The following is a 21580-nucleotide window of genomic DNA, read 5'->3' as shown; positions in this document are numbered from 1 at the left end:
CTGGAGGTTATGTGGTCTGCTAGAGGGCGTTCTGACTGTGTATTTCCCTTTTCTTTTTTATTTTTAAATCTGTGCTTCTTAAAAATACTACTGTTGTTGGTTTTTACATGCCTCGGAGGAAGCCACTTCCCTAATTCTGCAACTGAATTTGCACTTCAACAAATCAACATTCTGCCTTTTAATTAAATTATGGAGGTAAAAAAAAGCTCAACCCAACAAACATTTAAGAGGGAAACATTATATACTTATCTAGAGTGCATTTTATCATACAAATGCCAAAAGATATCGTAAAAGAGGAAATACCCCAATTGTAGTTGGGCCTATCAGGATCTCCACCGTGCCCCGTTCTGCTATTTAACTCTTTATTATAATATACATCGGCATTACTCAGTATGAGTCATTTGTGACATAATTGCAGTTTTCTGTGGTTGTACCATGTAGTAGCTACAGTTGGAAACGTCTTTTACAGGGACTGGCGTCCACAGTTGAAGCACTGATGTCCCCAGGTGCGGCCTCAGGTGTCATGGAATGCCCCATTGAAACCGTGTTCTGTGTAACTTCTGCAGGCTGTGAAACCTTGCTTCAGTTCAGGCCTTTAACCTGCAGCTTCTCCAGGCTTTCCTGCAGCTGCTCGGCACAGCCGGATAAATCCATGTAGTGCAAGGCCGAGAAGACATTGTTCAGGCTCGCAGAGGAACACTGGCTCCACAGCCTCAGCATCTGGTACTGCCTCTCCATGGAGCCCAGGCCCAAACCGGCCTCCAGCTCCACCCGCTCCAGCTGCTGATCAGTCACCGAGAGCAGACGCAGGAACTCCTTCCACCTACGCACGGGCACCTCCTTGATAATGGCATAGAGCACGATGGCCGGCCAGCGATCCGATTGTTGTGTGGTGGCTGGAAGAAGAGAATCACAGACAATAAGAGGAAAGTGAAAACTCTGCCGTGGAAAGACGTCAGCTACGAGAGCGGGATGTCTGTTTCTTGGCCAACTGTAAACCCAGATTCAAACGAAACTCAAAAGGTCATCAAGCCACAGAAACTGTATAGTGGCATTTAAGTAGACCATGTGAGGAGATCAGCCCTGCACTAACTACATTCAGGTGCTATTAAAGCTTAAGTTTGGTGATATTCTCTATTGTTATTATTATCAACAAATCCCAGCGAAAGACCAAAACCAACAATTCTAACAACATCTATTGCCATAGCTTGATTTAGGCGGATAAAACAACGTACGGTAAAACATCCAGCAGTCAAGTCACTCAACACCATGACACAGAACAGCACAGTGCACAGGACAGCCAACAACATTTGGATGCAGGTTTGTTAGAATTTATCCACTTTATAAAATTTCCCTGACAGTAAACGCAAAGCCGATAACCACCATGTCCATTTCATGAAATGAATCCTCCACAAAACCAACAGCACTACAAACACAAGGGGGTTTTCCAGCTCCACCACAAATGACAGAAACAATAACATGATGTCATGAATAACAGGAAATTCAGTAGTAGTAAGGTCTTCCCGAAAGTAGAGTATTTTCAGAGGTTTATCTGTTTTACCAACATAGACCTGTGTCAGGAAATTAGAAAACAACAACTTAAATGGCATTATTAAGAGGGAAGCATTGACCCACCATACTTTCCTTCAGATAAAAGAAACTAATAGAATCAAAGATTCGGGGAATGAGCAAATGAAAGGTTAAACGGAAGCAGGGGAAAATCTATGTGGCCTCAACCTTTCACACTTCTATTACTATAAATAACATCTGAACATGTATGGATGTTGACGATTTCAAAGGGGTTGAAACATGATGTTCATGCACTCACTATCTGATGTGCCATTTCCTTTCATGTTGAATTGCTGACTGAAAAAGAATGAAAAGGTGAGGGCGTCCTGTTTCCCGGCATCCACTCTCACACTGTGGACCACAAGGCTGATCAATGATAAACAGCGTGCTGAACAAGCAGTGAGAAAAAGGACACCCCAGTTGACAATAAGTCTCACCGTGACATTTCATTTCATTATTTTTGTTTGGTGTGAGTGACATGGTGACAAGTGATGCTAGTTGAGATGTGTCCGATGCTTTGAGCAAAGCTGAAGAAGCTGTGCGCAAAACAATCATCAAAAACTCTTTCCTTTCAACTTGGCCACTGGACACTGGAATTACAATAATTTAAGAAAGAATCCAACCCGTTCAAGAGGCCTGACTCCTCAGAGAGTCCAAAGCTTCTGGAAAATTGGTAGCAGAGGAATACTTGGGACACAAGATGAAACAGAAGCTCTGAAATGTCTTTGATTCAAAAACAACAGTGGTTGAGTTGGTCAATAAGATACTGGAAGAAACTGGAACTTTACCTTGAATGAGACAGGCGTTTCAAATTATAGGAATCCCAGCATTAATGTCAGAGCAGCATTATTTGTAGTATCAATACTCTCTAACTATCAGGTATACTCCTATAGAGTGGATACTTCTATGCCCAAAGACATTTGAATGTATCCTTCCTGAAAATAAATGTGTCTGATCTCAACTTTCTTGACATTGTTAGTCATTTTGTCCTACATAAACCCATGGCTTTGCTTCCAGTTTTTGCCCTAATTTAGTCTGTCGTTAATGGCATACCTTTCATATCACTTCATTCTAATCTATCTAAACAGGCTCTCTGAAGTCTCAGATACAATGTATCTATATTACACTTCCTCCTATACTTCTTTTTTTCAAATAGCAAGGTTTAGGTAGTTTGCTCCTTCCTTCAAATTATTAGTTTCTCTTAACTTCTAAGTAAAAGCCCGCTCACCCCAACACCCCAACACACCTGAAGAAGTCTTGACTTGACTCTAATGCAGACCAATTTCACAAATATTTCTTGGCAGTTGTGGAGAAAGTCATTTTTTCCTCTCATGAGGCACAATGTCTCTTTGATGAATATGAGTCTGTCTTCACATCTAACCACAGTATGTGCTCATAGGGGGCGATGATTTCATTACAGCTTGATTCAGTGTATCACAACACCTCCGAGCTGCCTTTACTGCATGTCTCCTGCACTATTGACATTATTGTTAGTAGCAGTGATAATATCACGAGATGATTGCTGACCTTCCGTCATAAAGGCTGAAGGGAAAATAGAATAGTGCAGGTCAATGCGCCGCCACATTTATTTTTAAGATCATACATCATTTTTTTATTTTGGTAATAAATAGATAGCTGCAATCCATGGGTTGCTCTTCAAGCCTATTTTAACGAGCCATATTTCACTTAGTTGTATACTACAAAGCAAGGCAGTGCAAGTTGATCAGCACCTTTCAACAAGGGAATGGCACTCAGGTTTAAGTCAAACATATCAAATTCTTGATATATTCTCAAGGTGATAATAAGCTCATTTTGTAATTGTCTTAATGTGGATGTTAAAATGTACGTTTAAGTCCATTTCTGGCTTGGTTTGCAGTCGTAAATGTTAGCGACTGAAGCCGAGGACACACTTTTACTTGTTCTTCTTCAGGTCCAAGGAGATATATTCCTGTTTTATCTTGTTTAAATTACTGAATTGTTGAATAGACTTATTGAGTACCTGTATGGAACCAAAATGGCATCATTATATATATCTGTGTGTTGCATGATTATGGTAAGACGCCCGCGAGAATGGAGCCTTTGGTAACTCCGTGTCATTTGTGTACGATTAAATGTGAAATTACAGATTGCCACAAAGTAGTCCATGTCCACTTTTCCACTGTCTGTGTTTCAGTGGCTGCAATTCAAGACCTTAACAAAAGCAGTCTCGATGCTGAGCTCGAAATCCTGACTATTCATTTTTATAATTAACACCTTTAAACCCATTCAGTAGAATAGCAAGGCAGTTTAGATGCACCTCCTGCACCAGGAGAGACACAATGATATATAGACATGAAATATTGAAAACTCTCTCCAACCAAGTCTTTCACACGCTGTGCATTGTAGCCGGGCATCAAATACTGCATCTTACCGTTGTGTTCAGCGTCTAGAGGACTGATGTGGGCTGGATGTTCTGGCATGGCTGGACTCTGGCTGAGAGTCATCATCGGAGTATTCTCAGATATGTTTAATGTCTTGAAAGGGCAAAAACGAAAAGGAAGTCAAAATCCTTGTTGTTGATCACATCTCTTAAATGTTAAAGAGTGGTGGGTGAAATTCTTCATTATTTCTAAAACACACAAAATAAAATCCCAGCTTTACTTCAATTTAACTACAAAATGTGATCAACATTTCACCTTTGCTCTTGTGGACCTTTTTTTATTTATTTATTTATTTTTCACACAGCCGACTGTCCACACACAGCCGACTGTCCACCTACAAGGCTCCACACAGCTGACTGTCCACCTACAGTATACTGCTACAATCTAGATCTCAATCTCAACACAACACAAAATGCAGAAATGAGCACAAACCAGCGTGTTGTGGCTGCTGCCTTGATGACTGCTTTGTTCTGTTTGGAGGAAAACAGATATCATCAGTAAGCTTCCTGCTTGAATCTGCTCAGTTGAGAAAGCATATTTATCAGCAAACAATATATTTTTGGTTTAACACTGAAAATACCTTCTGTGGCAATAAACGTCTTTTCAACTTGTACATGTTTTCATTTTTTAAGGAATCATACATGAGAGTTTATATTAATGTGTGTCGCGTCACAGCATCTGCTGCATATCTACAATATATATCGTATTTGTTTACTGTGTGTGAATCTCTCCAGTGGATAACTACCAAACCCCCAAGCACCAGTATGTAGCTATACCTATATTACTGTCAGCAGTGGAAAAAGTACTTAGATACTATACTTAAGCACAAGTAACAAAACCACAAACACTCCAAATATAAGTAAAGGCCCATTCAAGTACAGAAGTATTTAAAGCTAAATGTAAAGTATCAAAAGTACTAATTTATAGACATAATGGCTAATGGCGGTGTTAAATTATGATGTATTATAATAGTGGATTATCATGAAAGATTGAGTCATGTGTAAGAAGCATTTTAATGTTCATGTTCATGAGTAGTGAAATATATAACACTGCGTCATATTTGCAAGTTGATTTTCTTATTTAAAATATTGATCTCTAAAATAACTTGGAACTTGAGCTGTAAAGAGTCAAGTAAAGCGCAACGACTTTAAAACTGTACTTCAGCAAATGTGCTTAGATACATTCCAACAGTGGTTACCGTTGAAGTTGGGGTCCTTGAGAGGCGGCTCCGGGTCTTTGTTCACACACCAGCAGAGACAAGGGCCGGGATATCTGAAGGGGCTCCTGGCGAAGAGCAGCAGGAGCCCAAGGAATAACAGAAGTGTCACCACCACCACGAGAAACAGCCAGGACATGTCATTCACTGATGTGGACACACAGAAACACTGACATCATTCCACCACCCATCAATTCTAATTGATCAGTTCTGTCTGATCCACAGGATAAGTTGAATAACACTCAACGCTTACCACACATGGTGCAGCAAAAGCCGAATCAATCAGGTTCTGTTTAACGTACTAAAATATCCACAGCTAATGTGAGTATAAAGTAAGTTTGGGCATATGGGTCACAAGGACCAATGAGTTATTCTGTCAAATCACTTGTTAAAGTACAGTTAGCACTAACAGTTACGAGGAACTCGATTCACAACAGGATTTGGTGAGTTGCCTGAAGCTGTAGTTGCAGCTGTAGTTGTAGTTGTAGTTGCAGCTGTAGCTGTAGATGTAGCTGTGGTTGCAGCTGTAGCTGTAGATGTAGCTGTGGTTGCAGCTGTGGATGAATTTGTAGAAGGTGGAAATGAATTTGCTGGACATTTCCTCGTGCATTCTGGCTTTTTCAAACACCTGAAAAAAAGGAGAGACTAATATAGACACCAGAGGAATCTGACAACACATTTATAGTTCGATAAAGGATTTATTAAATCTTTAAAGTCTCAAAACAATAGAGTCTTAAAACAATAGAGTCTTTAAACAATAGCCAGGAGCTCATATGAACATCAAAACTTTTGCTTGCTGTATTTTTTCATACTGGACGTTACAAAGTCCCTTCTTGATGTGATTCCAATGTAAGTGATAGGGGACAAAATCCACAGTCCTTTGAAAATACATACCAAGGTTTATCTCAAGCTTCAACAGTTGAAGTTATTCAAATTAAGTAGATATCTTCAAAAGTAATAAGTCATTTTAATATAAAATGTCCTCTTTGTGTTTTCCTGGAGAGTGTCTCCCTGCTGAGAGAGAAGAGGGACGGCAACAAAAGAGGGACATTTGTGGACTGTGGATTTTGTCTCTTTTTGCTTACGTTAAAAGTGTATTTGAAAGTGATCTTTCAATGGCCAGCATATGAACAGAAGGAATGGTTAGAGGAAAACCTGTTTCAATGATTCTTAAGGGCACCTGACTATTGTTATCATTTAATGTGTGTGTGTGTGTGTGTGTGTGTGTGTGTGTGTGTGTGTGTGTGTGTGTGTGTGTTTAAATGGCTATTAGCGGGGCTACCGCTACCCTAACAGTCTTAACAAAACCGCCTTTATGCTGAGACGTTTAACATCTGCAGGCAAACTGTTCAGCACAAGTCGTGCAGTAAAGCCGCAGGAACTGAGTGTTTATAAGAGCTGTGAAAAACAATTCAGGAAATTTGCAACTGAATGGCATAAGTTTCCACCGCTCTAACAAGAAGATAACATGCCCCCTGACCTGAAATTATGCCGTGCTTCATTTGGCAACGGAGATGCATTTTAGATGGAGACTACAATGCAGTTAAAAGAAAAATAAGTTGTCGTAAGTCTTGGGTTTGTGTCTTTAAATTTCTTGTTTTGTCCGCCCAACAGTCAAAAACCCAAATTTTAAATAATATAAACAGCATAAAGCAAATTATAAGATTTGAGAAGCTGGAGTCAACAAATCGTTGCCATTTTTGCTTGATTAAACTGCTGAAACAATGAGAAAAGGTTTTTGTCAGGCTTGGTCCAGTTAACATGACCGAGAAAAAACAAACTAATGTGTGAGAAAATGTAAACCGAATGCATAAAGCATAACATTATTAAAAAAAGAAGCAATTAAAGTATTACACAGAAAAAGGTAAATATAGCAAATGTTCTGTTTTCTGCCTTCTGTTGAAGTTGCAGGTCTGTGTGCACTCTCCACTTTGCACCAAAGACAATCTAAGCATGTCTGTTTTAGACAGCTATCATATTGTAAGATCTCCTACCTGTCTTTGAAGTCAGGATGTTCATCAAACTCTAAAAAAAAAAGAAATTGTGAGAGTTTAAAAAAGGTATATGTTTCCTTTTGCGGGTATATTATATTGAATAAACCAGGATGTGATTCAATATGGCAGCTGCGATTGCCAATCCAGCTCTTTGACTTCACTTACTTTTACATTTCTTACAGCTGCCATCGTCAGACTTGAAGTGTCCCTCTTTACAGTCACACACCACATCACTGGTAGAGGTGCAGGGTTTTATTATAACCTTATAATCTGGGAAAAAAAAAAAACACAGTGTTTCTGTCTCCATCCACAGTATTTAACACCCAGTCCTGCCAAGGCCACAGGATTACATGCTGATTCCATGTTGCCTTCACGGAACAATGTCTCTAATCTCAGATATACAGCAAAAACCTGCTACTCTGCAGGTTAATGTTTTAAATTATCAAACATAAAATGTTCCTTGGATACCAAAAAGTGAATCTCATCATGAAAACAGTTGAATGTTAGCTGCAACAAAATAAAAATCATATTTTCATTTCAACAACCAGAAAATGTCGATCCAATTTATTATCTCGGTCAAATGCAATTTTACATAATATCCCACAAGCTGACGGCACGTGTGTCTATCGCCTTATAATGGTATTTGAAGAAGATACTTACTACCACATGTCTCACACCTCAGGCATTCTGTACAACGGTTTTTAATTGCTGTGAATGTGTCATTGTGGCATTTTTCACATCTGTGCTTTGCGACTGGACCACCACAATCATCAACTTTATAATATCCTGGGAAACAGTGAAAAAAGAGAAGAAAGGGAATGAGTTCAAATGTGGTTAATACACTAAAACTAATAGACAAGGCCAATGCATGCCGCCCCTTGTTTACTCACCAGGCGGGCACCATTCATAACATGAATTCCACTTTTCTTCTGTAACCTCACTGATACTCTGTCCAGCGGAAAGGTAGGCAAGTAGCAGCACCTACAACAAAAGACGAGGTTTCAAGTGTGGCTCAGAAGATGCTCACAAATCAACTGACACATTGTCACTACAGCTGCCATACAAAAGGACAACTGTGGAGGAAACATGGCTCAATACGACTCATCAAGTCATTACACGGGCATCTATTGGTTTTTCATTTCCATGCACCTAAGATACCAAACAGGTCTTCAAGTTATTACATATTTTACACCCGTCCTATACATTAACACATACGACTAAAACACAAAAGAGAGGAAAAGAGAGAAAAAAACTGTACATTAATGGGAATTTGTCCAATTTTGAAATTAGAGCAGAAATGTTTGCCAGATCTTATCAAACCTTCTGGTTGCGCCTTGACGTATACTTTAGCTGCTTGAGATTGAGATGAAATGGTGTTTTTTAAAAGCAGTGTAGCAGCGAAGGTCATTGATCTTAACCTTCTTGGAGACCACCCTGAATATTGATTAGCAACTGTTTTCGAAGGGTACCAGAAACCTCTGTTCACACCCTCATCTTAAACAATTCTCACCCACTCCTGAAAAAAGGTTTTGACAATTTGATGTCAGATGGGGCCTGTGAAGTAGTAAAAAAACGTGAAGCAACCCACGCCTTATTTATATTGATGGGGAATAAACCGAAACAATTGCTAACCCCATAGACATTTCTGATATTCATAAGCCCAGCTCCTCTTCCCATGAGAGACTGAGAGAAATATTACTTTTTCCAACCTGTAGCTATCGGAAGAAGTTGGACGTGGGTATGCTGAACTCAAGAGGTCCTTTACACAGGTCACACCACTCTTACCCATTGTTGTGTCGAGTTAATGTAACACAGATTAGTCAAAAAAGGATGCTTAAAACAATTAAAATGAATCCTAAACTGGCCTCAAGTCTTAGGAGCGCCAAAGAAAACAAGGTTGTTGGGATAAAGCCTCTTGATCGGTGGCAGCTGGGAACAAATCAGAGAGCTCAGTGTAACAGGGTTGTGAGATTGTTGCTCAGTGATCACCTTTTTTTTGTTTTACAGTAGTTCAGAGTTAAATACATCTGACAGCCATTGTGAAACAAGCCCTGATATCTTTTGGTCACAAAGGCACCAGTATATGTAAATCCTAGAGCTGAAGCTATTCGTCAATTAATCGATTCGTCAACCAACCAAAACTGAATAACAATTGCAGAAAGTCTGAGGATTGAGTTGCTCAAAGGTGACACTTTTCTGTTTGTCTTTTATGACAGTAAACTGAATATCTTTGGGCTTTAGACTGTTGATCAAACAAAGCAAGACGTCTGAAGATTTGCTGATATTCTACAGACCAAATGATTCATCAAATAATCTGTGGATTAAACCATATCGTAGATAATCAAGAACATGTATTATGTTATTATTAAGTGTGTAGACTTGACCATGACAGTTAGCCGCATTAATCCCTTTACTCATCCACCTATAACTTATAACATATAACAACCTCAGTGTATTGCAGAAACATATAAGAAGCAACATGCTGTGTCTTAATGAGACTGTACGTATATATCTCTCTGACAGTAAACATCCTCCAGAGTCCCCGATGCTCTACAGTGATTAATGTCACCCAAGAATACACAAACGACAAGTTTTTAAAATAAATATAAGCATTTAAATCTGAAACAATGTCTTTAACCGACCTTATTTAGCAAATAATGTATTTTTGTTCTTTCATGGGAATAGCAATACACAGACAACAGCTACTGTAACGATGAGTGATGATCTAAAACCGACTCATAGAAGATAAATCATCCCTGAAACAACCATGAAGTCCAAATAAAATAAAACTTATTTGAATTACTCACCAAAACAAAATCCATGGTGAAAGAGTAGACAGTGAGGAATTTAACAATCAACTTCAGATGAGAGTTAATTTCATTTGAAAAACAAAAAGTCAGATGATCACCAGGCGAGGACACCACTAAAATCACCTGAAGGATGAAGAATTTAAGCCATCTGTAGATTTCCTCTTCAGTTGAGTCAAACAACGTGTTAAAGGAAGCCTGTGTGTTTGTGTGTCAGAGCCTTCAAGTTCTCTGAAATATTCAAAGAAGTGGTGCGAGAAACAGGAAACAGTGAGATGACGTAACCCCTCAGTGGCAACGTCAATGAGATCCTCCGCCTGATTGTTTCCTATAATTCCACTGCACCGCTGACATAATGATGCACACGCACATGAGAGTAAGTCATGGGCCGGATACAGTGTTTGGATGTAGTGGTGGTGGTGTGTGTAAGAAGAGGGTGGGTACACTGGATATACTGGGCACATTAGTGGCTTCGATGCAACTCTATGTTGCTTCTCTTCATAAGCAAGTCTGAAACCAAAGACACAAATGGAGATGAGATTGTAGGCAGGTATCGGAGAGAGGATCAATCAAGTACAGCAAACTGAATCCCTGATCAGAGGGGTGAGAACATGAAAGTCTAATTGACTCTGAAAAAGCTTTCCAACACACATTAAAATTAGAGGATGCCGTATATACTGCAGTAAACCTCCACTGGGTCAGTGTTCAAAGGAAAAATCTCAGTCTTGGATTATTAGTGTGCCTCATATATAAGCAATATGAGCATGAACATAACAACAGGCTAAGTTTGTTATTTACTTTCCGACAAAAGTTACAGATATTAGGATTTCAACCACGGATTGATGTCTCTGGTTTTTTAGTTTCATGGTTCAGACACTGAATTTACACTTGAATTACGTCTACAACTGTTCAGTAACTGCGTGAAATAATGATTTAGATTCAGATGTATAACCACAAAACAATATTGACGTGGTATAGGTTGCCTACAAGATATAAAATATACTGATAGAGTTCCTTTCTGCAAGGCAGAAAGACTTGAACAAGATAAAACCGTCCTCAGAGCGCCGGACCAGTAAGTATTGATTTGGTTATTTGGAGGTCAGAAGCCGTCTATATGTGAAAGTCAGGATTGAGATAAATGTGGGTGAAAAACAACTGTTTTAGATGTCTAGGCTACATATAACAAATTTCAACACTATTTCAATTTAAATCCGAAACATTACCATTTCCAGTGAAATATGGTCATTGAAATACTGTTAAAACAATGTCTGTGAATGTTTAAATCAACAAAGTGTTAGTGTATACATCTATTATCGACAGTATGTGGTCTATATACTGTACAGCACCTTGGTATATAAAGAAAGACATGGCTCAGAAAGTATCATACAAATATTATTACAACAATAAACTATATCGGAAATAAAATAAAAACAATAAATCAGAAACAAAAAAAACGAAATTGTGTCAAGTTTATAACTGGGCAACATTTGGTTGAAGAGTGAGCTTAAAATAATGGACATGATTTGACCTGCTAACTGGGGAGTTTAAATGTGACATTTGACTGATTAGATTGGGACACAGGTGCATTTAAGTTTTCATTTTTTATTTATTACTTAATTTTGTTTTAGAGTAGGCTACTTTCATTTTTTTTCCCCACTACATTTTAGAAATATTATAGATTTACCTTCACTGCATTTATCTGTCTGGGACTGTCCTTGTAGTATTGCAAGATTTCACAATACCTAGTTTAAGCAATTTAACCCCTGAAAGCTGCCATTTGTCGTATTTAACCATTGTTTCTTTACATATTTTCGGTGTATTCACCAATCATTACTTGACCTAAATGACCATTTGAACGCAGTAGGCTATTTTGAATGCAGTGGGCTTTTTCTTTGGAATGGGAATATTTTTACACTGTGGCGTTGCTATTTTAGGATTTGAGTGAGCCCAGGCACGCGCTGAAATAACGTTATTAGATGAATCATACATGCGCAATAAACGTTAATAGAGCAGGTCATCGTGTAAAAACCCAAAACAACACTAGCTGTATAGTTCCCTCTGTGTCTGTACTGCACTAAGCCTGTAGCAGCACCCAGAAGTGAACAAAGCGACCCGGAAGCGGTGGTCCGACTGGCAGCAGGCAGAAAGAACATCAACCTTTTATATTATAGCTGTAGCCTTCTCGCAAGACAATATCTGCAACCGGGACACCAGGTATTTGTGCATGTATGTTCGTGTCTTCGCTACTGTGCATTTCTCTGATCGGTTATATCACCATAGATGCGTGCAATGTGCACAAAATGCAATTGCTGTCCTTTGATTCGTCCAAAAGTTGCAGAATGTGGGGGGAAAAAAGCTGCTCTAAAAGTGAAATGTGGTTAAGATGGCACAGCGTTTTTCGGGAGAAAGGACATTGTGCGCCGGGTACATTTTGACCTTAACGCGTAGCTACGGTTGTTTTAATCGGTCTGGTGTTTGGGTCGCGCCTGCATCTTGTCCGTTTCCGTGCTGTTTTTTTTTTTTTTTTTTTTTTCTGTTTTTTTTGCAGGGCATGGTTGTTGTAGGAAGTGTCAGTTTTTTTAAGAGCTGGGGAGGCCGGGCTATTCAAACCTGCAATTCGCCGTAAACAATCATTCATGCCTTTGACATGATAAACACACCTTTGTGTCCGCGTCGGCTCGCCTCTTATCCCCGACACCCCCCTCACCACTAGATCTTCATGCTCCTACATTTTTTGGGGTCTGCAGAATATGGCGTCCCGCCTTATAAAAATAAGGCTGCCATTTTTGTTTCTCTTTTGTCTGGAAATGTTTAAAGAAAACTGTCTGAGAATGTCTGAGTCGCACCGGGAGGGTCGATCCGCGAAACCCTCCATCGGTCCGGGTCGCGAGACGCTCGCAAAGACAGACGACATGTCCGAAAAGTCAAAGAATGGAAAGTTTTTAGTTTTTTTCATAGCGTTTATCACAACATTTAAAGCGACGTCCACTTATTTTTGGGATTTCACTCTCAGACAAAAGGAGCAGAGGGGCTAAATGTGGAAGCTAAGCGGCTAATGCTCTGTCACACTGATGCCTTGTTTTATACGTGACATGATACATTGTAGGTGACATTTAATGTTTGACCTGTGTTCACTTAAAAGTGACAGTTTGCCTCAATGTCACACTGTTGGCCTAATCTACACACTGGGTTTTATTAACATACATTTATAGCAACTCCTCACACTGTTACAATAGTCTTGACATTTTATTCAAGGTTCACGACTTATTTTAAAATTCATTGATTTCATTTTCAAGGCTAATGCAGGTCCTCATAAAACCTATAAAATATCTTAAATGTAGTTATTTTGACAAAGAAACTCCAGATCTGCATACTCGATTGTTCCACCTTTTAACTGATAATTGAGGAAGACCATGAGATGCTGATGAAAGCCAATGAGAACAACTTTAATTCATATTTTCGTTTTTCAAACTATGCATTTCCAAGTTCTGTTTAAATTCAATGTCAGCCTAAATTGTAGTTAAATGTAGTTTTTTTTGGAGGGGGGTTCAATTATTTGATTGATTTAAGTTTAAAGCCCATTAAACCCATAGCCAATATAACATTTACCTCTTTTACCCAACCTCCAGTTTTAATTACCTGTCTTAAGAAATGCAAAATAACCTTTTTATTTGTCCTTCAGGAACTTGGAACAAATATATGTTAATACAAGCCCTTTTAAAATATTAATAACTTGTATGGAGCTTCCTATTAAATATCCTCCGGTTGCTCGTTATTCTGCAACCAGTGCAGTGAAACTTGGCTCTTACATTTTTTAATTTTTGGTCTTAGAAAAGCTTTCAAAAGTTCCTCAACAAAATCTGTCCTCAGTGGATAAGTGGAGCCGTTTGAGCACCATGAAGCGTGGAAGTGCACGCAAAGCTAGATGAGAGTGCATGTGCTGGAAACTAATGAAACCTATCCAGTCATTTGGTGCCAAATGAAACGCTTCACCTTTTCTACTGTCGTGGGTTTTTTCTTCCCAGTTAAAGTCTGCCGGTCTGTAGCTTTAACGCACACTGCCTGTAGACCTTGTTCAGAACATTTAGACATTTTGAAAAGCAGTGGTTTGTATCATAAACCAGTCTCTGACTGAGCTCAACAAGTATAGATTTACTTTTGATTGTGACTAAAATACATTTGATATATTTCAGGATGGCAGAGCCTCGATTTAACAACGCGTATTTCTGGCCGCCACCTCCATCCATGCCAGGCCAGGTAAGTCCACCCATCACATGTAATCGCTGTGACATTTCCGCCTTTGCCATTTGTTTCCTTGTGTGAATACATTTTAAGCCATTCAGCACCAGTGTGTAAGTGAAGCAACCTCAGAGTGAGAATCCTTCACAGGTCTTTCTCGTAGATGATGATCAAACCTGTACAGTGTGCTGGTCCGTGTTTTCTTTCCTGGGAAGTGTTTCTGGGGCGTGAATGACATTGACCCACAGTGGCTGTTTTGTGTTGAGCATGACCCATTAACCCTTTCAGCTGGATAACCTGGTGCTCATTAACAAGATTAAGGAGCAGCTGATGGCCGAGAAGATCCGACCCCTGCACCTGCCGCCTACCTCTACCCCGTCCCAGCAGTCTTTGCTGCTGCCCACCTCGTCCCCGGACGGCAGCGCTCAGCACATCATGTCGCTGCCTAAGCTCCAGTCGCAGCAGGTGCAGGGCCACCACCCGCAGCAGCAGGGCTCTGGACAACCGGACATTGCTCTACACGCTCGCCCCGCCTCCAGCTCTGGGCCAGGTACAGTCTCCACTTTGTTGTTTGTAGAACTGGCAAGCATATCAAGTTTGGGTATTGGTACTGTATAAAAGGTCTATCTGTATCGAGACCATTCACGGATTAAAATGCCACCGCCTGACAACTTGCAGATGGAAATATGGACGACAAGTCAGCAGTGAAGGCCAAAGGATTGTGGGAAGACTGGCACATGAGACAGCTCAGCGAGCAACAGAACCGGCTCAACCATCGCTCAGGTACTGCAGCCCGGTGGTCTCTGTGGTCTGCTGACATGGGAAAATAACAGCAAGAAAATCCGCCTCTAGTGGTGTTTAAGACTTTGGTTTTCAGACTGAAACCTTTTGAAACTTGTTGGAGCATATTTACGACAAATCATAGTATTCACAGCTAACCATTTTACAAACTCTGCTGCTGTGCTTTATGAATTTCAGTGAATTTGTTCTCCTGTTCCAGGCAGCCATTTGTTTTTTATTCATTTCTGTACAATGTAAAAATCGGTGAACAGACTTTTGAAACTTAAGATGTGTACCGCATGTAACACTGGCAAAAAGCAATACAGACTTGATGTTCCCTTCACTGTGATGCGTTCCACAACTCAAACACAGAAATTAATGGAAACCAATGGCTCTTTTGAATAGCATGCATTCAAAAATGTACCAAACGTGTAAATCTGTAGAACTTCCTTCAAGTCACCTGTAGTGTTAAAGCGGGCCTGCTTTTCATTTCCACAGGTCTGGCTCCTTCATCCCGACCCGACAGTCACAGCACCTCAGAGGCCCTGACCCCCACGACTCCAACCTCCAGCAGCCTGAACCGCCTGGGCGGTGCCCCCTCTATGAACATCATCTCTGGGCTGGCCAGCGGTCCTGGCATGGACCACATGAAAATCGGCGGCCTGGCCGGCCTGTTGGGCCCCCCGCCCAAGGCACCCCGTGGACGGAAGAAGATCAAAGCTGAAAACCAGACTGGTCCTCTGCTGGTGGTGCCCTACCCTATCCTAGCTGACCAAGGCTGTGTCACTTTGGCACCCAAAGAGGGCAAAATCTACAGGTTGGGCACAGGAAGCCGCTACTCTTGTCTTGGACGTTTTTATTGCATCACAGGGGGGAAGGATATTTCCTCTCGTAAAGCCAATACACAAATTGAATTGCGGTCTACAACAGATCAATAGTCATTTGCTTGTTTGGTTGTAAGTCGGCTGTAGATGATTGAGATGCGGTCCTCCTTACTGAGACATCAACATGAACCCATCTTTCACCTGATTGGATTCACTCAGTGGACTGTCGATTGATCTGTACCCCGTATTATCACCTGGAATACTTGGTTGGATACTAAACCACGACCGACTTCTTCTTTAAATGAATCTACAATTAAACTCTATTCCGACTTTGGTTGGGACTCAGGGCGACTGCTTTATTCAGAATTGGTCTTGTTCTGGTTTATATGTCTTGAAAATGACAGAAGTAGTCTTGCTATTGGGAAAGCAGTGGTTCAACACTTAAAAACATCGATGGCGTGACACTGTCTGGTCTCGATGAGGCTCTATTTCTATACCACCCTTAACTGATCCCATTTATGCATTCTTGTGTCCTGTTTTTGTCACCAAGATGTAAAGTGTGCCCGCTCACCTTCCTATCAAAGTCAGAGATGCAGATGCACTCCAAGACCCACACGGAGGCCAAACCACACAAGTGTCCCCACTGCTCCAAGACGTTTGCCAACGCCTCCTACCTGTCCCAGCACCTGCGCATCCACCTGGGGATCAAACCCTACCACTGCTCCTACTGCGAAAACTCCTTCCGTCAGCTATCACACCTGCAGCAGCACACCAGGTCGGTCCAAGCTGTGAGCACAAGGCAGGGGGAAGCCAAGCTAGTGGGTGGGAGGAGCTACCACTAGACCTGGGAAAATCAAATCTCAGATGACTAATAATTACAGCATATGATTTCTGACATCCCTTTACGCTTCAGGCATGTCATTTGTCTCTTATTGTACGTTAGATGCATTAACGTTGTGAACACTAGGGGTCATCTCTGATTTAAAAAGCAAACCTATTTGTTTTTAACTTTTCTGATCCGCTTCTTTTGCCACAGAATCCACACTGGCGATAGGCCTTATAAATGTGCTCACCCTGGATGTGAAAAGGCTTTTACCCAGCTGTCTAACCTCCAGGTCAGTACATGGTCTCTCTACTTAATTCTGCCACAGCAGATAGCAGATACTACAACAGTCACTGTTACTTTACACTGGTTCACTGCTTTTTAAAGCAGAATTAACAGCATTTTGTCTGCGTTTCTTCCCAAAACAGTCTCACCAGAGGCAGCACAACAAAGACAAGCCGTATAAATGTCCTAACTGCTACCGTGCCTACTCCGACTCAGCATCGTTGCAGATCCACTTATCAGCGCACGCCATCAAAAACGCTAAGGCCTACTGCTGTAGCATGTGTGGCCGGGCATACACCTCAGTGAGTAAACCACAGGTTATCTGCACGTTGTTGTATGTGTGTCCGGTTTTTCCAGTGGGCGTTCAGACGGACGGAGAAGATGATGGCCTTTGATGTTACTCTGCCTCATTATCGCGTCGCTGGAAACTGCTAGTTTCCAGCGACGTGATAATTAACAATTCAACACGTTCTTGCTTGTATTCAAACTACACAGAAAAGAGGTGAATTATTTTTTTTATAATCAAAAGGGTCCACTACGGGGGATCTACAAAGTACCACTTCACTTGATCATTTTACTTGTAAAACTGGGTTGTAAGGTACATATTTAATCTCTTATCCAGTCAAATCAAAATGTTTTCTACCAATCTGCAAATTACTCTCCATGCCCGACAGATTACTCTAGAGCTGAAACAATTCATTTAGTACTCAATCAACAAAATGAATTACCTCAATCAACTGTTTTGATCATAGCATAATTGTAATGGCATCTTTTGGGCAGGAATATCAAATATTTACTGGTTCCAGTACCTAAAATGTGAATATTTGGCTGTTTTTATTCGTCACAATAATATAAATATCTTTGAGTTTTAAATTGGACAAAAAAAAATTAGCTTGGAGCGAATACTCCGAAATAGATTAGACGAGTGCTTCACAACCAAGTGCCATCGAGGCGTAACTGTTTGCAACAAAGCACACCTTCAAAAAGATGCTACTCATCTAGGGAACAGCTTCTGTGGTGGTTGGTCAGTGGTCAGTCCAAAAACATCCGTTTTCTTTTGCCGTGATTCTTCGGTCGCACGACACAACTGCAAAGCCAGCACAGCCAATGTCTTCTTCGGTGAATTAAGCTTTTAAAAGCTTTCTACTAAATGTGTCTTCAGTTGTTCTTGCTGGATCCACTGACTGCACAGATATGCATCTCGAATATTTGTCTTATTTTTGAAGGTACTCCGGGTATATTTTCATTTCAAATACAAGCAAAGAAAAGGGTCCAATATCCTTAAAATACAATGTCAGTAAGCAGTAATGCAGGAAAGATAAGATGTCCAATCTGTTGTCCTTTAATCTTGGACTATTTGGTTTGTTTTCATGTCTTTTTGTAGGAGACCTACCTTATGAAGCACATGTCCAAACACACGGTGGTGGAGCACCTAGTGAGCCACCAGTCGCCTCAGAGGACCGAGTCGCCCAGCATCCCCATACGCATCTCCCTCATCTGAGCTCCCGGCCGCTCAGCGGCAGGTCGGATTCAAAGTCTATGTTAGGCTGGAGCTTATGAGGCCCTGCACCCACCGCCATCTACATAAGGCTTACATTAGCATTATGACAGCTGACATAAGCATTCAGTGCTAGATTCAGGCTGCCTCCATCCATCTTGACACAGGCCGTCTTGTCAAAATGAGCACAGCGTTATTTTGTGAATGTAAAAATACAGCTAGATGTTGCCCCGGGAGGATCGAGTGGCAAAGAATGTCTTGCGTCAGATTTAATAAGCACTTTCGTAAGCGTCATGTAAACTGCCGGATGCATTGGCCATCAGAAATGTTTTAGTTAGATTTGTTTTTATTTTTTTCCTCTTCCATGAAATGGGTTTCAAAAATGTGCCAGATGATATTTGCCCTTATAAAGAATTGAGAAAATGTAAAAATGTTTGCTGGGTGTATTCTGGAGACATCCAAAGATAATCTTAAAGCACTTTTAGGCCTTGTGGTTTTGGCTCAAATTGTTTCAATCTTGTTGGATGGGAAATGCCAAAGGGCATTACTTGTGGCAGCTAAGAGTATACTGTCTGTGTATAAATAACAGTCTTTTTCTATTGCTTTTTTTTGTTAGACATTTACAGGGTCATCTAAATTTGAAGAAAGGCAATCGCTAGATGACAATTTAAACATTTAATGATTGTATTAAAAAGTTGCATTATTGACTTGGGAAGAGAAAACGTAGAGGAAGGGAAGAAGGATGAATGTTTTCTTCTTTTTTTTTCTTTCACTCCATATTTGACATTCACCTTTACGGCACCTTTATGATCATAACATGTGATCAAAGAAAACACTGTTTGTGACATTATATTTTCCTGAGGTCCCATTAACTTGTGCCATATATATGAACCTTGTTTAGGTTTTAAGAGAAAGCAAATCTTGCCACAGCTCGTCTGCTTTTCTCCAGTCAGTTAAGCTTTGACTATTAGAAGTATTAGGAGTTGAATGCATTGCACATGTGTCCGTGCCAGCTCTAATCTACTCATCCCTTCTTTGAAACACACTTCAGCTAAAATTAATTATCTTACCACCGGTGGTAAATTTTAAACCCAAACATCAGACCAAAATGTGAAGTTATGTACAGGCTCCTCTGACCCAGTTAAGTATTTCTTTTTTAACTTCAATAAGCTTTACCCATTTGAAATAAACTGCAGTACAAGTCATATTCCATAGGCCGATGTTATGAGTTTGTGTGGAGGTGATGCTTCTCCTTTTTGAATTATTTTTCTCCTTTGTATTCTTTTTATTGTACACAGTATTGTTTGTTGTATTGTTACTGTAACTTTAACCTCTGGATGGTACTAATAGAGTACGCTGTATTCTTCAGGGCACTTCAGAACAGGTGCTACGGCTAGACGTTACGTTTGAGATGGAACGGAGAACGATGTAAAATACATATAAAGTATATAGTATGTTTTCAAAAGAATAAAAAACGTATTCCTCAAGCCACTGGCCTGAAAACGGACATTTACGCCAACAACAGACCCTGCCTCTTCAACTTAATCTCTCTTTTGAGAGAATGGGAAAATGTACATGTTGCTGTACTGTAAAACATGTTACTCATTTATAGTACCTATTTTTTAGTTTTCATAAACATGCTCCGTTTGGGTTTTGTAAAAGTTTATGTACGAACTTACTGTAATTATTTTAGTCTACCCATATGTTATTAATATTCATGTTTTATATCAGTTATCTACATGTAAGCCTTAACTGTTTTCATCATCCCATTTCCATTAATCTGTATTGTGTTCTGCAGTATTCAGTCGTGTAAACATTTTAATTTCCTAACTTCCGCATGGAGTTCCTGAGCTGTAATCTGTACGATAGCTGTTTAACCCATGTTCTCTCTGAAAAGATATTGCGTAGATTTATTACACTTTTTCCTGTCTTGCATTGTGGTTTCATATACAGTTTCCAGACAACTAAATATGCACAGCCAAGACTGAGAAGTTAAACTAAGGTTATCAATGTTGAAAAAAGGAAAACAAGCTTTGTATCTTTACCTTGTTTAATAAACAGACTGTTACAAATTCATCACTGTTCGCTTGTTTTGTTCGAAAAACTGTACCTGCCGACAGATCCGTGGTTTAAGAGAGGGGGGGGGGGGGGGGGGGAAACAAATATTACGCTGATTTATTCACTTTTATTTATGAAAATATTTGTTTAAAAAAATAAGTATTTACATGAATGCAACACAAGTCAAAGTTTCTTGTCGATAAGATGTCTGTTGCAAATAGGCTTTTGTTATTTGACGTGTTCACGCAGCAGCAGGATAAAGTTCAACACTTCATCATTTCAGGCACATTGTAGACAAAATAGAGCACGCTTTCCACACTGTACAATACTATTTACACTAAATAGTACTAGTTCATGTGTATTTAGTTCTCACACATCTCTTCGTAAAAGGGTGCAAGTACTTTCTGAATGAGCGTTCCTGGAGGAAACTATTGAAGTTGACCAATTATTTTAAAAAAGAAAAATAATTCTGACAGTTTGGCCGTTTTAAAATTACAAACTAAGAAGCAAATTGTAAATACTGGAGTGGCTACACGTCACATGCAATAGGCAAGCGAGTGCACAATATCAACTGTATATATACTGTATGACACGAGTAAAAATGCACTAAGATTTTTGACACAGTAAAACCATAGACATACAACACCATTGGCATTTTTTCACTGAAAACACTGCCAGGATTAAATTCAACTGAGAAAAACAGGTACTGTTGACATACTGCTACATTTTCCCAAACTGTAAACACAAGTAAAACTTCTCATAAAGTGCTCAGGTTAAACTCATCTCGCTCAAACCTCCCTCATGAAATGTCTTTTAGACATTCACTGTGCTAGTGTGAAGTACATTGTCTTATCTTGTACCATTACATTAAAAAATATATCATCTTTTTCGTAAGCCAACACAAGGCTTTGAAGAATTCTGATGTGCCACATGTATAGCTTCCAAATTAAATCTTCCATCACGTTCGGTTTCCTTCTACATATGTCATAAAAATTGACACTTGCACAGGTTTTTTTTTTTATAATACCACCAAATGTTAATTCTGAATCTGGATAAAAAAAACAGTG

At 39.9% G+C, this 21580-nt stretch overlaps 2 protein-coding genes across 3 annotated transcripts; one reads left to right on the top strand and one right to left on the bottom strand.

Annotated features, from left to right (window-relative positions):
• Positions 1 to 514: 514 nt before the first annotated feature.
• On the bottom strand, positions 515 to 5815 carry LOC306780668 (uncharacterized protein; the record flags this gene model as incomplete). Its single annotated transcript, XM_079273103.1, is given in 5 exon segments — positions 515 to 595; positions 598 to 896; positions 3980 to 4082; positions 5171 to 5273; positions 5658 to 5815. Coding segments are annotated over 5 exon segments (744 nt in total).
• Positions 5816 to 12097: 6282 nt separating this feature from the next.
• znf362b (zinc finger protein 362b) lies at positions 12098 to 18477 on the top strand. Of its 2 annotated transcripts, none has more exons than XM_079273625.1 (9): positions 12098 to 12220; positions 14200 to 14263; positions 14534 to 14795; positions 14924 to 15028; positions 15524 to 15842; positions 16400 to 16624; positions 16886 to 16964; positions 17101 to 17259; positions 18342 to 18477. In XM_079273625.1, exons 2-9 carry the CDS (start codon positions 14201 to 14203, stop codon positions 18456 to 18458), a joined length of 1329 nt encoding a protein of 442 aa, XP_079129751.1. In that variant the 5' UTR covers positions 12098 to 12220; position 14200; the 3' UTR covers positions 18459 to 18477. The 2 variants fall into 2 exon arrangements, with proteins under 2 accessions (XP_079129751.1, XP_079129750.1); XM_079273624.1 differs by lacking the exon at positions 12098 to 12220 and adding an exon at positions 12224 to 12232.
• The last annotated feature ends 3103 nt before the right edge of the window (positions 18478 to 21580 follow it).

Source organism: Melanostigma gelatinosum (genome assembly GCF_949748355.1).
Source record: "Melanostigma gelatinosum genome assembly, chromosome: 8".
Lineage (NCBI taxonomy): Eukaryota > Metazoa > Chordata > Actinopteri > Perciformes > Zoarcidae > Melanostigma > Melanostigma gelatinosum.
The sequence above is the reverse complement of the archived record's forward strand: the minus strand, read 5'-3'. Positions and strand labels throughout refer to the sequence as shown.

Coding starts and splice junctions, on each gene's coding strand:
- znf362b (XM_079273624.1), top strand. Junction 14,796..14,923: donor CGCCTCCAGCTCTGGGCCAG/GTACAGTCTCCA, acceptor GACAACTTGCAG/ATGGAAATATGGACGACAAG. Junction 16,625..16,885: donor CACCTGCAGCAGCACACCAG/GTCGGTCCAAGC, acceptor CTTTTGCCACAG/AATCCACACTGGCGATAGGC.